Raw genomic sequence first — 18,915 nt, 5'->3', positions numbered from 1 at the left:
CTGCTCACGTGGGGGTAGAAGGAAATGTTGATCAGATAGCTAAACAAGCTGTAAGACATGTTATAGACTTTAGTGTATCATTGAGTAAAATGGAAGTAAAAGGAGTATTCAAAACAGCTGTAATAAGGATGTGGCAATGTCAATGGGATTGAGAGATAAAGGGGCATCATATATATAATATCCAAAAAGCTGTTGGAGTTGAGATGAATAGTTATGGAAACAAAAGAGAAGATACCATAATATCTCGACTCAGAATTGGGCATTCCTCATTAAATCAATCACTTTTCAGTATTGGCAAACATGAATCCAGTCGTTGTGTAAGATGTGGTCTTCCTGAAACAGTTGAACATGTCCTAATAAAATGTTTGTCATATAAGAATGAAAGATCACAGCTTATAGAAGCAATGAAATCTATAGATATTACTCAGCTTTCACCGAAAAGCCTACTAAATAAGGATGGAAGAGTATATACATTTTTACTAATATATTTGAAGGACACAAATTTGAAAAACAGGATTTAAGAATAGGTATTTTTATTTATTTATTTATTTTTATTTACCATAACGTCAATGCTCCACACTCCATACCAGTAGGTGGCGGAAAATGCACCAATTGCTGGTTTGCCAACCGCTATAAAACTGAAGAAGAAGAAGAAGGAAGACTGAGCTCGTCGATTTGCGTACTGATTTCTGAATTTGACGCAACGCAGCTGTCGCAGCAGGGAGAGACAGCGCCTCCACAACGCGTTTCTTCTGCCTTTCTGTTTCATTCAATTTAAATTAATGCTGGAGCCCCGAAATGGATTTTGGCGATTTGTTTAACGAGCGAACGTTCACCTTTTCTGACTTTCAGGAGTTTACAGTAAGTATCCGAAGTGTTTTTGTTCTAATTCCGATTTTGTGGCGGGTAACGGAGTTTCTCTTGCGAAGCTGACTTTCGCAAGAACTTTAATGTATGTTTAATATAATGTGCGTTCTTATAAAACCCTAAAATATTAAACTGCAAGAGCTCAATATACTTTTAAATGTTGCAAAAGACGAACCAGCAAGGCCTTGTCTATATCAGTGCATAGGATAGTAACTAACTGCTGTGTGTAGTAATCTAGCTCGAGGCTTTTTAGGCCTTGTTGACGTCGGTGTTTGGGAGTAATATAAAAATATTGTGAAGGCATTACATTAATAATGTTATGTAGTCAATATTTAGCTCTTCTAAATTAAGAAATTAGAACATATAAGTCAGTGTTAATATTTTATTTGCATCTTATCTAACAAGCTGGGTGCTTATAGGGAACTATCACTAGTTTGTTAGCGAAGGGTTCATAATGAATAACATGTTTATGACTCATTGATGCGCTATATATTCTGTATTATCATCAGTTTCTGCCTGGACATGAGCAGTGGTCAGAGCGAGTCAGGAAGCGTTTATATTATGGTCTGGAATCTGACTGCCCACTGGATGCTCTATCATGTCCCATGACAGGTGAGTAAACTAGTAAAACTAGCTAAGACTTCATTAAATATTTTGAAATATGTACATGTGTATATATAACTGTCATATCACATTAATGCTAGATTATATATATTGTATTCCACTCATTTTTATTTCTTATAGATATTGCTGTGGAACTGCTTCAGAAATCTGCCCCAAGTCCCATAAGAAAGCTCCACAAGAAATATGCTGCACACGTGGCTAGGTAGGATTGCCTTTGGATTTGAAATGCAAACTCGTAGTAATAAATATTGTATATCATAAATAAAAAAACAGTTGCACCTTTCTAAACCTTTGTGTGTTACAGGGAGGCATGTATATCTCCCTGCGCTATGATGTTGGCCTTGATTTACATTGAAAGACTGCGACACCGAAACCCTGAATACATGCAACAGATTTCATCCTCTGACCTTTTTTTGATATCAATGGTGTGTCCTTTGGTTTCCATATGTTTTACCAATATATATTAGGTTGTTTTTAAGAAGCATTTCACTGTTCTGGTCTGTTTCAGTGTTGCCAGTATACCGTATAGTTTCATTTCTTTGAAAATCTCTCATGTTCTCTCCAGATGGTTGCCAGTAAATATCTGTATGATGAAGGAGAAGAGGAGGAGGTTTTCAATGATGAATGGGGCACTGCTGCCAAGCTGGACGTTAAAACTGTGAACACCCTGGAGATGAACTTCCTCAGTGCGATCGTAAGCTTAGTCCTTCACCCTTCCAAAGGACTACAGCTATTACGTTTGATTTATTTGGTCCTTTCATATTTGGCATATATTATTTAGGCTAGTTCAGAAGTAAGTTGTATTGCTGGTTGTGATTCCTTTATTAAAACTGATGTTTTTTTGTATTTTTTTTTATTACAGGATTGGAACCTCTTCACTGAGCCCAGTGACTTCTTTAAAGTCCTCAGTCAGGTGGAAGGCAGGTTGGTTAACACATGCCACTGTGTTGCAAACTTACACCTCATTTTATACTGAGTCACAAGTATGTCCACTCAGGATCTGCAACTGCGGAGTTCCACAGAATTTCAGCGAGTACCATTCACAAAGTTTACTTAAATATTCTGGCTAATTAGTGGTTCCATCATCATCATTATTACAATTGTTCATTCTTGGGTTTGGGATTCAAACAAACACTCAATCCTGTATTTAAAAGAATGTTTTGGGTACAATACAAGTTAAGCTCAATCGAAAGCATTTAATAATGTTGATTACCACAAATTAATTTTGACTCGTCCCTCCTTTTTTGTTTGTTAAAAAAGCAAAAATCGAGGTTACAGTGAGGCTTTTGCAATGGATGTGAATGTGGACAATGAATGTGAATGTGGACAATTTTGGAGGGTTTAAATACAGAAATGTGAAGCTTATAATTTTATAAAAGCACTTGCAGTAAATCTTCTGTTAAAACTTGTGTATTATTTGAGCTGTAAAGTTGTATAAATTGTGATTTTTACAATGACAAAATTGGCTATAACTTTACACAGAAAAGGTTAGTAAGTTATTTTATCACACTAAAATAATTTTTACACGCATACAGGTGCATCTCAATAAATTAGAATGTCGTGGAAAAGTTCATTTATTTCAGTAATTCAACTCAAATTGTGAAACTCGTGTATTAAATAAATTCAATGCACACAGACTGAAGTAGTTTAAGTCTTTGGTTCTTTTAATTGTGATGATTTTGGCTCACATTTAACAAAAACCCACCAATTCACTATCTCAAAAAATTAGAATATGGTGACATGCCAATCAGCTAATCAACTCAAAACACCTGCAAAGGTTTCCTGAGCCTTCAAAATGGTCTCTCAGTTTGGTTCACTAGGCTACACAATCATGGGGAAGACTGCTGATCTGACAGTTGTCCAGAAGACAATCATTGACACCCTTCACAAGGAGGGTAAGCCACAAACATTCATTGCCAAAGAAGCTGGCTGTTCACAGAGTGCTGTATCCAAGCATGTTAACAGAAAGTTGAGTGGAAGGAAAAAGTGTGGAAGAAAAAGATGCACAACCAACCGAGAGAATCGCAGCCTTATGATTGTCAAGCAAAATCGATTCAAGAATTTGGGTGAACTTCACAAGGAATGGACTGAGGCTGGGGTCAAGGCATCAAGAGCCACCACACACAGACATGTCAAGGAATTTGGCTACAGTTGTCGTATTCCTCTTGTCAAGCCACTCCTGAACCACAGACAACATCAGAGGCGTCTTACGTGGGCTAAGGAGAAGAAGAACTGGACTGTTGCCCAGTGGTCCAAAGTCCTCTTTTCAGATGAGAGCAAGTTTTGTATTTCATTTGGAAACCAAGGTCCTAGGGTCTGGAGGAAGGGTGGAGAAGCTCATAGCCCAAGTTGCTTGAAGTCCAATGTTAAGTTTCCACAGTCTGTGATGATTTGGGGTGCAATGTCATCTGCTGGTGTTGGTCCATTGTGTTTTTTGAAAACCAAAGTCACTGCACCCGTTTACCAAGAAATTTTGGAGCACTTCAGGCTTCCTTCTGCTGACCAGCTTTTTAAAGATGCTGATTTCATTTTCCAGCAGGATTTGGCACCTGCCCACACTGCCAAAAGCACCAAAAATTGGTTAAATGACCATGGTGTTGGTGTGCTTGACTGGCCAGCAAACTCACCAGACCTGAACCCCATAGAGAATCTATGGGGTATTGTCAAGAGGAAAATGAGAAACAAGAGACCAAAAAATGCAGATGAGCTGAAGGCCACTGTCAAAGAAACCTGGGCTTCCATACCACCTCAGCAGTGCCACAAACTGATCACCTCCATGCCACGCCGAATTGAGGCAGTAATTAAAGCAAAAGGAGCCCCTACCAAGTATTGAGTACATATACAGTAAATGAACATACTTTCCAGAAGGCCAACAATTCTCTAAAAATGTTTTTTTTTATTGGTCTTATGATGTATTCTAATTTTTTGAGATAGTGAATTGGTGGGTTTTTGTTAAATGTGAGCCAAAATCATCACAATTAAAAGAACCAAAGACTTAAACTACTTCAGTCTGTGTGCATTGAATTTATTTAATACACGAGTTTCACAATTTGAGTTGAATTACTGAAATAAATGAACTTTTCCATGATATTCTAATTTATTGAGATGCACCTGTATACTTCATGTCTTGTGGCTATACTTTTGAAACAGTATTTTAATGTTAAAAAATTGGCCCTCGTTCACTTCCATTGTAGGTGCCTCACTGTAACCTCAATTTTTTGCTTTTAAGGAGGGACGATTCAAAATAAATTTGTGGTGATCAATATTATGCCACAAATGCTGTCGATTGAGCTCAACTTGTATTGAACCTGGAACATTCCTTTAACACTGTGTAACTCATCTTGGACTGTTTTTGCTATGAATATGAATTCCTCAAAATGTGCAGCTTGTGCAGTTGTGCTCAAAAGTTTGCATACCCTTGGAGAATTGGAAATATATGTACCATTTTTAAAGAAAACATGAGTGAGCAGGCAAAACAATTTCTTTTATTTCTTATGGGATTCATATTAAACTGTAGGTTATAACAGAATGGCACAATCATAAAACAAAACATGGCAACAAAGAAAAAATGAAATGACCCCTGTTCAAAAGTCTGCATACCCTTAGTTCTTAATACTGTGTATTGCCCCCTTTAGCATCAATGACAGCATACAGTCTTTTGTAATAGTTGTCTGTGAGGCCCCAAATTCTTGCAGGTGGTATAGCTGCCCATTCGTCTTGGCAAAATGCCTCCAGGTCATGCAAAGTCACGTTTGAGATCTCCCCAGTGTGGCTAGTTGGCTTATGGTCATTGTCGTGCTGGAAGGTCCAAGAGTGTCCCATGCGTAGCTTTCGTGCAGAAGAATGCAAATTGTCTGCCTGTATTTTGTGATAACATACTGCATTCATCTTGCCATCAATTTTCACAAGATTCCCCGTGCCTTTAGAGCTCATACACCCCCAAAATATCAGTGAGCCACCACCATGCTTCACAGTGGGGATGGTATTCTTTTCACTATAGGCCTTGTTGACCCCTCTCCAAACATAGCGCTTATGGTTGTGACCATAAAGCTCTATTTTGGTCTCGTCACTCCAAATTACAGTGTGCCAGAAGCTGTGAGGCGTGTCAAGGTGTTGTCGGGCATATTGTAACCGGGCTTTTTTTGTGGCATTGGTGCAGTAAAGGCTTCTTTCTGGCAACTCGACCATGCAGCTCATTTTTGTTGAAGTATCATCGTATTGTCCTCCTTGAAACAACCACACCGTCTTTTTTCCAGAGCACCTGTGGGTTTTTCTTTGTATCCTGAACAATTCTTCTGGCAGTTGTGGCTGAAATCTTTCTTGGTCTGCCTGACCTTGGTTTGGTATCAAGAGATCCCTGAATTTTCCACTTCTTAAGTGATTGAACAGTACTGACTGGCATTTTCAAGGCTTTGAATATCTTTTTATATCCTTTTCCATCTTTATAAATTTTTACGCAGGTCTTTTGACAGTTCTTTTCTGTTCCCTATGGCTCGGTATCTAGCCTGCTCAGTGCATCCACGTGAGAGCTAACAAACTCATTGACTATTTATACACAGACACTAATTTCAATTTAAAAAGCCACAGGTGTGGGAAATTAACCTTTAATTGCCATTTAAACCTGTCTGTGTCACCTTGTTTGTCTGTAGCAAGGCCAAACATTCAAGGGTATGTAAACTTTTGATCAGGGCCATTTGGGTGATTTCTGTTATCATTATGATTTAAAAAGGAGCCAAACAACTATGTGACAATAAATGGCTTCATATGATCACTATCCTTAAATAAAAGTCAATTTTTTTTGTATGATCAGCCATATTTTCAAAAGCAATGCCAAAATTTCACAGTTTCTGCCAGGGTATGCAAACTTTTGAGACCAACTGTATATTGTAGATTAATACGGCACTATCATTAAACCTCTGTGAACGTAAATTCTCTCGCGCAGTCAGAGCAGATCACTTTCGTGCTTCAAACGGACATTCGATCCCTGGCGCTGAAAAGGCATGTCTTCTCTCCCGCTCCTGGTTTAATTTTCTGCCGAACTCATCATACAACACCTGTGGCTGCTAGTGTCCAATTGTATTTTAGAGCTCCTTGTGTGCAGTGAAGCAATTTCCATTTGAATGGCCACATTACGCAGGTGTAGGACTTCGCGCTAGTTGGATAGAATAGACGCTAAAATATATATTATTTTTTAAAAGAAGGGGAAAAAAAGTCCAATCTCCACGATGTGCATTGTCAAATTTTTTAACCTTGATGTATTTTGCCACAATAAATCGTTAAACCCCTAGTTCATACCCTTGCCTGATTTGGTGGCCCAGAGACAAACACAATCTATTGAGTTCCACTCTAAAAATGTCTATTTTAATGGTCTTTGTTTCCATAGCATTGCGGAGCGACAGGGTATGAAGCGAGGATGGTTCACCTACACAGATCTTTGTGTTCTCCTGGAGCAGTCCAATTGGAGGGAAGCCCTATCAGCTATCTACCAGCACTTTACCAAGGTGAAAAATCACAGCTTTAAAGAATTTCAACATAAATTGTCATCACATTGTTCAAAGTCAGTCTGACTTTGTCTTTCCGTGGTACAGTGAGACTGAATTGGGACGGACGTGCATAGGATTTTATGTCAGCTGAAGCTACACCACTTTATTCACTGTTACAAGCTGTTATTAGCTGACAATCTTCCCCGTAGCTCTCAGATTTCATTCAATTAAATTAAAGTGCATCAAGACGCGTTGCGCCAGTTTTGATATCAATGACAAGACGTGTGAGAGCATGATGATGTCAAACCTGGTGCGACATGTCTTAATACAGCATTTAGGAGTATTAAAGTACATGATTAAGAATTGAGAGCTTTGGCAGAGGGGAAAATGATTTATCCTAACCTAGGGCTGCTCGATTATGGCAAAAATCATAATCACAAATATTCTGGTCAATATTGAGATCACGATTATTTAACACGATTACTCATTGACTTTGGAAACATCATGCATTTATTGAACTTAAAATAAATAAATAAAAAAAATTTAACAGTGGATTTCCTTCATTCCAAATTGGGGAGAAGAATCCTGTCATATGATAATTATTTTGTTACATATGGTAGTCAAATAAAGGAAAGCCTCCATCGCCATTATTTACAGCAGGGGTGCTCACACTTCTATGGAATGAGACTGCAGCAAGATCTACCATGTACTATAAAGGCTATACATTATGACAGTACACAAATTTCAGTAGTCACTAGTGAAATTTGATGATTCTCAATACCAGCTTCAAAACCACAAATAATAACACTAACTAATATGTTAATTATGGAAGAATGGTTTCAAGTTCTTAAGTAATTATTCAAGACTAGTAAACAGTCAGTAATAAAATAACAATAAAAAACAGCAATGAATTAAAATAGATTAAAAATAATAGAACAAAAAATACAAATTAAGAAAATTCAGTGCTATTTTTAACAGCTTAAAGTTTTTAACAGCAGTAGGCTATCAAGTGTTCAAGTAAACATTCAGAGTGAAATGCAACATAAAACTACTACTGGTCTTTACTGTATGATTATAATACATTCATACTTTTTAAAGTTACCCAGTCAAGATCAGTGAGTGTTTTCTTGATTTCTTGTTATGTGTGTTTCATTATTATAATGAAACACTACGCTAGACAGCAGCAGATCTGTTAGCTTACATTTATACTTACAAGTCCGACATTTGAATACAAATCTGCTTTTTTCTCCACGGTTTATGTTCACTTTAGACATCTCTTTGTGTTTACATGAATACCTCACTAAGACGAGCATTTTGGCAGAATTTTGAATGTATTTGACCGTTCAGGTGTGCATTAGCACACGCATTTTCGGAACACACGCATGTTCAGCACACTCACAAGCCGCTTGTCAGTCAAACAGGGTGCAGCTGTTACTAGATCACTAGCGAATTATAAAATTACATGCTCTGGATTACTTTCAACAGCAGAATAAGAATATTAACTTTATAATAAGTGACACAGGCCTAGTCTATCACAAATATAGCCAGTTATTTTTTCATTATTGACATTTTAATCAGTCTGCTTGTCTGGTCAGGCAAGTAAAATTCTCTTTCACTTGCTACTTTTCCCGGACAAGCGTTTAATGTCGAGCCCTGATTAAGTATTGTATTCAACATTCTCTGCTAAAAATTGTTTCTTCTGCAGTATAGCTCCAAAAGTAAATGTACATTGTTTTAAAAGAGTTTTAGATATTATTTAGGAAAACAAGCCAAAAAAGACTAATCAAAAATGTATATTGTTCCAGTGTATAATGGGCTAAGACTACACTCTCTCTTCAATCCATCTTTAACTCACAAAAACATAACTTTCTCTTCTTAAGAGTTTCGTATCGTCGATTTTCTTCATGATAAGGTACACACAGTGAACGTGATACATATATTATGATTCACTACATCACGAGCCATCACGTTATAATCTAGATGCAGAAAACGCGCGAGTAATGAGCGTCCCCGCGCCAGAGTGTGCATCAGCCGGGAGAAGATAGTCTCTTCCCCGGTCACTTCACGTAACTCGTAGACGGGGCACTGACAGCACAGAGAAATGCCAGTTTCGGAGTTTATTTTCATAACTGGCTTCCTTATTTTGAACTTCAAGGATGCTTTAAAGATAAAACGCACGGGTGTTTCATTGCGAAACGGAATGTGGCAGAACGATTATTGTATCTCGATTATCTTGTTTTCATAATCGTTGAAAGCCAAAATCGTAATTGAAAATAAAATTAGATTAATTGCCCAGCCCTACGCTAACCCTAACCTTACATAAAGCTATCGTATGAATTCAGAACAATATTTCTGATGGTTTGTTGCATTATGTTTTCAATTTTTTTATTTTAGTCACAATCTTTGTCTTTTGATGCAAATCTGACCTTTAAATTAAGTCAATATTTGTCATATTCATTTTAGTAAATTTTACTCTGACAAAAATGGCATATGATATCGTTTTAGTTTATAAAAATAACATTTTAGTTGACTATAATGTGACCAAACTTTAACCAAATATTCAAATAATTTGAAGTGTATCAACTACTTTATCAAACATATAAATGTTTAATATATAAATAGGAGTATGAATCTTTGGGTTGAAGCGATTCACAATGAAATTTGATTTGATTAACGATTCAATTGTGCATTTTTAAAAAAATGCATTCATAGTATTTTTTTAATACTTCCGCTAATGTGTCTTTAGCAAGAAAAAGAAAGGCCAACTACATAAGATTGTTTATTGCACCAAAAGTAACTTGAAAGAAAACATGTTAAATACATGTACATACAGGCTATTTGGAATAGAATAATAGTACAAGAGTACAATGTGCCAATAAAATATTTCAGAGCTGAATATAACTAGAAAATATTCCATATTTCACTATAAAAGTTTATTTTAAAAAAAATAAATTTGCATGACTTTTCCAGGCCTTGAAATCAAAATGTTAAAATTCCCTGATATTTCCAGGTTTTCTATGACCGTGGGGACCCTGAATCAGTGAACTAATCCAAATATTACTACATTAAAGTAACATCATCTGACTACATTCAGTTTCAAAGAACAGAGAAAAGCAATCATACAGTATAGATGACTTCAATTGAGCTGTTTTCTGCAAGTCCCCAACTAAACAATGATGCCAGTAAAATGGCACTGTTTTATCTTATAGAAAATAACATCTTTATACGTTTCCTTACAATTAAATCACTTTATTTCAGTAGTGACCCAGTGTCAGAAATTATCTTTTACATGTATGGTCAATATTTGCCTCTGTATTTTATTTTCAGGGGCATTTTATATGAGGGCATAATTTTTTCTAACAATTTAAAACATAAACTGTGTCTTATCTGTTTGTCAAAATGTCAATTTAATCAATCAAATTCAAGTCTGAGAATGTGTATGTCTCGCCCTAAAAATTACATCTACATCAACTATATCAGAGGATACAAATAAAAAAACAAAAATTCTGTACGAGGGTGTTTTTTGCCCCCATATTTCAATTTTCGGGTGCATTTTTATGATTTTTAATGCCATTTTTGCCCCAGGCTCCCCTTAATTTCCAACCATGTACTGGCCACGCTACTAGGTGGCTGTTGTATGAAACGGTTTGAGTACGTTTGACTTGCGACAGAGCGCTATTGCGAGCTGTAATTTGCTCGTGAGGTGGTGGCCATCCGGAGGAGATATCAGACATAATATGCTTGAAAGACTCGGAAAGCTGCTCAGAAAAAGTTTCAGTGAGAGTTACGGATGGAACGGAGAACAGGCACGATCCCGTGAAGGATGATGGAAGAGTGCAGCGCGCGTCTGTGAGGGGGAGAGCTGTGAGGGCGTGCACTCCGGGATGCACTAGAGATTGAAGCCACGCATGTCTCATTTAATTGGCACATGTAAGTAATTTAATGTTTATAAATTCTAAAATACTGTATTCTAATTTGCTGATTTGAGATTCATTCGATTTTTAACAGTTTAAATATATTATTGACCAGTCGATTCAGAAATCATATTTCAAGATCTATGAAGGATTAGTAATCGATGCATCCAGAAAACTAGTGAATCGTTACACCCCTATATCAGGGTATCTGCGGGTCCTTAAAAAGTCTTAAATATCTTAAATTACAAGAAGTCTTAAATTTCGTTTGCTGAGGACTTAAATTTTGCGGCGTAAATAGAGGAGACGCTTAAAAATCATCTCTCTCTCACTCTCGTGCATCCGTCATTTATCCTGCATGATGCTGCAAGTTATTCAGACCAATCAGTGGGAACACAGCAGCACAGCGTCTCTCCCTCTCTTTCTCTTTCATAATTTAATCTGTTAACATTTTCAATACATCTTGTCAACTTTAAACAGCAATTTTTAAGGTAACTGATATTTGAGATTTCACTCAAAAATTAAAATTGTCATCACTTACCTTCATGCTGTTGCAAACCTGTATGAATTTCTTATTTCAGTGGATATCAAAAGGAGAAATTAGGGAGTTTCAGTCACCATTCACTTACATTGAATGAAAAACAAGATGCAGTGACAGTGAATGGAGACTGAGACTAAAAGTTTTGCTTAACATCTCCTTTTTTTTGTTCCATGGCAGAGAAAAATGAATTCAGACTTAAAGGTGAGCAGTGATGACAGAAATTACATTTTTAAATGAACTACCCTTTAACTACCTGTTAAAGTATTTGTTAAAGGTATCTGCCAAGAAAAATATTATAAATGTTATTCAGCACATGCTAGACCTTATTCACAGCAGCGGTATCTTTGATGTTTAATGACAATGACAACAAGGCTGTGCGGAATAGACGTACAGTCTCTTCGATGAGATGTACTGCAGTTTAAAGTGTTTTTGGATCATTCTGTGTACAAACATTCAAGAAATATCTTTTCAAGGACACTCAGTAGACAAAAAACTCCAGACAACGCGAGTTGTGGAAAATCAGATGGGATATTGGAGCTTTTTACAGATTTATTCCGTGCATGCCTTTTGAAGAAATGGTAGGTCTATCCCTCACAGCCTCGTTTCTATTCACATTAAAAATCAAACATGGCGCTCCTGTGAATAAGGTCTATAGACCAATCCTCTTTATTTACAAAAATGTAAGTGGTGGCAGAAAGCCCGCTGATTGTTGTGTCAGATTTGACAGATTAGAGGATTAAATGAAAATATGACACAAAACCATCATAAATACAAACATGTTCTTAGCGATACAATTACTACAATGATATGAGTTGATAACAAACATGTAACCGTGTTCGCTATACATTTTTGCTGCAAAGTTGTGAGTTGAAATGATCTCCTCAGTCCAGTCAGCTCTGTTGATGATCTTGAAGCCACAACAGTCAATGAGAGCCCTCAGAATAATTTTTCAACAACGTAATCCAATAAAAGTTTATTTTTTGCGCATGGTTTTTGCCACCACTTCCATGTTTGACATAAACGGTGACGTTGCCAAAGCATTGATCTAATGCATCATGTCTTGCTGGAAAGCAAGTGACTAAAGAGAAGGGTCACAATATAGGCTACATACTTTAGGATACATGCATTCTTAATGATTTCATTTAGAGTTTTAATGTTGTATTAACACATAAATGCACAATAAAATGTATAAAACAAAAAAATATTTTGATAAAAAAAACATGTCCAGATACATTCAAGTAGCCTCAGTGGTTTTGTATTGACCAGCTAATGAATTAATGTTTTCTTTATTGCGAAAGTGGTCTTAAATGTTTCTTAAAGTTGGCCTTAAAAAGTCTTAAATTTCATTCCTTCGAACCTGCAGATACCCTGTATATGTAAGATTTAACAACATGACAAAACGGTGCTAAAAACCTGAGCTCCTAAAAAAGCATCATATAATGGATATACTTAGGGCTGTCACTATTGATCATTTTGGTAATCGAGTAATCTTAACAATTATTCTGATAATGAATCAAGTAATCTGAATTTTTTCAGATTGCATAAAGTTGTTGAGGTGAAGTCACGTTTGGCTAAAATGCATTAATTAGCCTAAGTTTTGATGTATTTTATGATTGCATAACAGCAACAAAACAATTGTGCAAACAATACCTAAAGCCAACAGACACCCAAAGCAGATCTATAATATAAAAACATGTTTATTCAAACTGACAGAGATTGGCTTCTCCAGTTGTGCCCAACTTTTTAAATGCAAGATCTACTTTTTTCTTAAACTATTTCAATATGATCTATCCATTTTAGTTTAGAACTCAAATATGGGAAAACAGGTCATGGAAATAAAATATATAATCTTTTTAGAAACAATGTCTGCCCACCAATCTTGTTTGAGTATATGTGGTTAAACTATTTTAAAGAGAGATAAAAGCCATTGTATTTTTTTATTTATTTTTTATTTTTTTAAACCACTTGAATGCAAAATGGAATACAGTATTCACAGTAATCACGTGAGACACATTTTTTTCACTCTTGCTTTGAGCTGCAACATTTGCGGGCGTTGTTGCGCGTGTGCTACATGCAGATCGCAAAAGCTTTTCGCTTGCCACTGACTGTGAAAAATGCCCTTAAGCATCTGGACATTCAGTTCCTTACTGAGTAAAAACGTAATAATTTCACATGCGGAGATATCCATTTCTCCATCAGGTAAGCCAAAGTTTTATATTGCGTCTGTGGGCGTGAAACACGCAGCTGTGGCTTTTACTGCAGGCTCACGTTGAGCTTTGACTGACAGCTTACAGACCTGTGGTTTTATTCAGTAAATAAGTTGCTGGATTCCCACATTTAGTTTTTTACCTTTTAATAATGGCCATAAACTAAAATATTTATCGGAAGTGGGGCATTGCAATCTATTTTTTAAACAATCATCACAAAATCTAATTTACATGAGAAAGATCGCATTACATTCAAATGGTAATTAATTTACACAGAATAGAACTCAAATGATAATTTGCTGAAAATAACCTTCTTAGATCATCTGGATTCGGTCAGATTTATTGAACAAAGTGTTTGTGCATCCGTAACTGTGTGTAACTTAAGTCTGACGGACACAATTTATGTGCCATTATTTTATGTTCCTTCATAAAATCCTACAGTGGCATGCAAAAGTTTGGGCACCCCAAGAGATTTGAGCACTCATAACTTTTACCAAGGTCTCAGACCTTAATTAGCTTGTTAGGGCTATGGCTTGTTCACAATCATCGTTTGGAAAGGTCAGGTGATGCAAATTTCAAAACTTTATACATACTCTGACTCCTCAAATCTTGTCCCAACAGTCAGCAGCCATGGGCTCCTCTAAGCAGCTGCCTAGCACTCTGAAAATTAAAATAATTGATGCCCACAAAGCAGGAGAAGGCTATAAGAAGATAGCAAAGCGTTTTCAGGTAGCCGTTTCCTCAGTTCATAGTGTAATTAAGAAATGGCAGTTAACAGGAATGGTGGTGTTCAAGTTGAGGTCTGGAAGACCAAGAATACTTTCAGAGAGAACTCGTAGGATTGCTGGAAAGGCAAATCAAAACCCCTGTTTGGCTGCAAAAGACCTTAAGGAAGATTTAGCAGACTCTGGAGTAGTGATGCACTGTTCTACTGTGCAGCGACACCTGCACAAATATGACCTTCATGGAAGAGTCATGAGAAAACCTTTCCTGCATCCTCACCACAAATTTCAGCATCAGAAGTTTGCAAATGAACATCTAAACAAGCCTGATTCATTTTGGAAACAAGTCCTGTGGACTGATGAAGTTAAAATATAACTTATTGGCTGCAATGAGCAAAGGTATGTTTGGAGAAAAAGGGTGCAGAATTTCATGAAAAGAACACCTCTCCAACTGTTAAGCACAGGGGTGGATCGATCATGCTTCGGGCTTGGGTTGATGCCAGTGGCACAGGGGAACATTTCACTGATAGAGGAAAGAATGGATTAAATACCAGCAAATTCTGGAAGCAAACATCACACCATCTGTAAAAAAGCTGAAGATGAAGAGGACTGGTTCTACAACAGGATAATGATCCTAAACACACCTCAAAATCCACAATGGACTACCTCAGGAGGTGCAAGCTGAAGGTTTTGCCATGGCCCTCATAGTCCCCCAACCTAAACATCATCGAATATCTGTGGATAGACCTCAAAAGAGCAGTGCATGCAAGACGGCCCAAGAATCTCACAGAACTAGAAGCCTTTTGCAAGGAAGAATTGAAAGACACTTAGCTGGCTACAAAAAGCTTTTACAAGCTATTATACTTGCCAGAGGGTGTTACTAAGTACTGACCATGCAGGGTGCCCAAACTTTTGCTTCGGGCCCTTTTCCTTTTGCTATTTTGAAACTGTAAAAGATGAATATAAAAAAGTAAAATTGCTTAAAATATTAAAGAAATGTGTCATCTTTAACTTTAAGCCTTTTGGAAATCAGGCCATCTTTTGCTCGCTTAGCTATTCACAGCAACAGAAATTTTGATCAGGGGTGCCCAAACCTTTGCATGCCACTGTATATTGCAAAATGATTCTGTAAATAAATAGGTTTAGAGTGCATTCCAGTGTGTTTTTGCTGAGTTCAGCGTGTCCCACGCGCCAATGAAGGGCTCAACTTCTCTTGCGCATCTGGATGCGCAGCACCGCAATCACATGCAGATGAGCTTACTGCGTGTGTCCGTTAGGTCTGTGAAAACTTGATGTCATCTTTTCAAGTGCCGTTGCTTTGCTGAAGTGATGTTTTTTTAGGTCCTGCATTGTTTTTTACATCTAAAGTGAAGCGCTGTCACACAGCTGACACCTCTTCGATATGTGTTCGCATCCTCGTCCGTGGACTGCATCACTTCCGCCTTTATGAATTTTTTTTTAATCGAGTAATCGAATTAAATCAAGTAACCGTGACAGCCCTAGATATACTGAAGTATTACTACTTTTTAAAAGTGAATCCTGTGGTTCTCAAAGTGTGAGGCGTATTGTATCGGGGGTGCGAAAGTCTGACCCATCCTCAAATCTTGTTCACTTTCACACATTCAACAAAAATAGTGACAATACACACAAGAACCAATGTGCGCAATTTCTTTTCCTCTGCCTTGTTTAAACATTCGCCTAGCACAGTTTGCGTCCTGTGTGCGCAGATCTCGGCAGCCCAAAACGTTCATGGTGCCGGTACGCTCACAGCACTGATGTCAAAGATGTTCTTGCATGGGTGCCAGTTTCAAATGGGTGAGGAGGTGAATTAAAACTTAAATTTTGGTCTGTTCCTCACATAACACTTATTATATGGCTTCAGAAGAATTTAATCTAAGGCACGAGTGTTATGGACGACTTTTATGGTGCATTTATGTGTTCTTTCTGAGCTTGGAAAGCCACAGTCAAGATCCCCTTATCCCCCACCTTGTGTTTCACGGATGAAAAAGGTAATACTGTTTTTGAATGAAGAGGGTGAGTAAATGATGGCAGAAAGGTTGGTGTTTTAAAGTTAATCTGTTGGGAATTCCTCATGTTTAGACCGTTTAGGATATTGCGTTTTTTTTTTTTTTTTTTTTTTTTTTTTTGGAAATGCTTATTCACAGCGCAGGTGTGAATATAGCTCATTAATCTTGCAAGTACAGGATGTTAAACCTGGAATTAAGGTGCATCTTGGGTGGTCCGATCACAACTTGTGTTTGGTTTTCGTGGGGAGGGTCTCAGATTTCATTGTGACTTGTATCAATCACTGTGTCATTGTGTTACTGCATGATGATAAACAGCAAAAAAAAAGTCATAAAAGACTAGAAAGCCTGAATAAAAACCGCACGCTGTTTCTCCTAGATCAGTGGTTCTCAATTTTTTACGAAACGCATCTTAATACCACGTGTATACAAGGTCTTTGAGTGAGGTACTTAACCTGTTAGTAAAGTTCATTGTACAGGTGTTCAGCCCTTTCAGGCCGCAGCTCCAGCAGGGAAATCCCCAATGTTCTACGCCTGGATTATTTTAATAAATTTTTGTCAAGGCTTTTCTTTCTTTAAAGTAAATAAAGTGTTATGTTAACATCTTGTTATAGTTTTGTCAACAGTATTGTTTTTAACTGTATTGATTATCATCATGATGCATCTTTTCCGTTTCGTCTTTATCGTTGACAAAAAAAAATATTTTAGTCAGTAATTTCACTGACGAGATTAACACAACTCATTTGTGATGGTGCTCTAATTGACTGTCGTAATCTCTGCTTTTCTCTCCAGGTTACCTGTATGTTGGGTCTCCTGTACTTGACAAGCATAGCTGGTCTCCTCGCATCTTCTGCAGTGATCCACCAGATTGGTCGTTTCCCCAACACCAGTCGCACTTATTTGGGACCCATGGAGCACACATCCATTCATACACCAGCATTTTTCCCTGATCTCCAACTGGGAACGCCAAGCCCAATCTCGAACCTCCGCTGCTGCATCCTGACCAACAACAGTTTGAAGCCACACGCTACTGTTGCTCCAGAACAGCAGGGTTCTACCTCCACCTATGGGTCCAAAGTTCTCTGTCTGTGGAGTTCCATCATCTCCGCTCTGTCCTACTCAAACCCTTCATCACACATCCAACTACAAGACTGTTTAGATTCTGAAGTGTTCTATCAGGGTCACATGGACAGGATCCCACACATTAAATGCAGTGGGCGCAATAGCTCAACAACTCTTTCTCCATTGTACGCTCACCTTAAATCACATTGGCTCGGGTTAGCTCCATTTAGCGAAGGCCTAATGTTTCTAGATCCCCATCTTAGTTCCATACCCCAATTGCAAAGACATCCATGTTGCCCAGATACTACTTTGCCACTTGGGAAATCACCGTCTCTCCTAGTGCCTGGCTAGACATGGTCCTCCACATAGAGAAGGGGAAATATATCAAAATAAAACAAGTTTACATACGCAGTCAACCTGTATAACTCCCTTGGTTTTCGTTGTTTTTGTATTGGATCAGCTATATATGTTGGCCGAAACCTGGTTGTGGTGGGATATCAGTATGTTGGGCAGAAGGTGCTAAGGAGGTATATTAAAGTAGTACAATGCTGCTTGATGATTTGAATTTTGGCTTGAAGTGTGATGCAATGTGTAAATGCACTGTGAACGAGCAGGAATTATTTTCTTTCCCTTAATGAATAAACGAGTTCAGGTTTTGGGTATTGGTTACATGAAACCTCTGAAGCATCCAAGCAATTATTATAAAAACAAAGTAACATTACGTAAGAACTTAATAACAAACGTTCTCTGAGATGCAATAAGCCCAAGCAGAAGTTTTGAATAGTTCGCCTGGCCTTGCGCTACATGGTGTAGATATACTCAGGAGGATTGTATTGTTAAGGAGTTCCTTCCTGTGAAAGCATTTATTTTCAAGTTGGGGAATAGTTTTGAGTTTAAGCTTTGTTTTTGTTTGCTTGGCTTGAAAGAGGGTAAGGTTAAAAGGGTGAGTGTTAATTACACAATTTAGTCCAAGACTGCGTATAAAGGTTGAGATCATTAAGTTTTGAAAGCTTTTACAACAAAGTTTACATGCACATAGTTAATGCCATACTTCATCCAAAAAGCATTTGTTTTATAATAGTGTAGGCAATGTTTTTTTTTTTTTTATAAAGTTTCACAAGTATGGAGTTGCCAAACAGGCTAAATGAATATAATTATTTTGGTTTATTGCTTGACAAAAACTTTGTACCAAGTAAAATTTTGGCTTGATTTTATGCTCCTGATATGGTCTGTAATTAAGCGTGTGATATTTTATTTATTCAATAGGTCATGGACAAAGAACAACCTTTAACTGATTTTGTGATATCTTTGGGTATGTATCCACCACCATTATTTGTTGATGGCATCTGAGGTCTTTCAACATTTGTTCCTTTAAAATGTTTGTAAAAAAATAAATAAATAAAATATAAAGCTGCAATAATAATAAATAATTAAAAAAAATTCTAACCTCCAAAAAAATGACTTGAGTTTTATC

The 18,915-nt window shown here is 37.2% G+C and overlaps 1 protein-coding gene across 1 annotated transcript; it reads left to right on the top strand.

Moving 5' to 3' along the window:
• Positions 1-658: 658 nt before the first annotated feature.
• Positions 659-18,893, top strand: LOC127445119 (protein CNPPD1-like). Its single transcript, XM_051704924.1, has 8 exons — positions 659-861; positions 1,377-1,479; positions 1,612-1,693; positions 1,796-1,916; positions 2,057-2,185; positions 2,354-2,415; positions 6,875-6,992; positions 17,172-18,893. Exons 1-8 carry the CDS (start codon positions 799-801, stop codon positions 17,790-17,792), a joined length of 1,299 nt encoding a protein of 432 aa, XP_051560884.1. The 5' UTR covers positions 659-798; the 3' UTR covers positions 17,793-18,893.
• The last annotated feature ends 22 nt before the right edge of the window (positions 18,894-18,915 follow it).

The sequence above is a fragment of the Myxocyprinus asiaticus genome, chromosome 8, assembly GCF_019703515.2.
Source record: "Myxocyprinus asiaticus isolate MX2 ecotype Aquarium Trade chromosome 8, UBuf_Myxa_2, whole genome shotgun sequence".
NCBI lineage: Eukaryota > Metazoa > Chordata > Actinopteri > Cypriniformes > Catostomidae > Myxocyprinus > Myxocyprinus asiaticus.
This window is presented reverse-complemented; position numbering and strand designations above follow the sequence as displayed.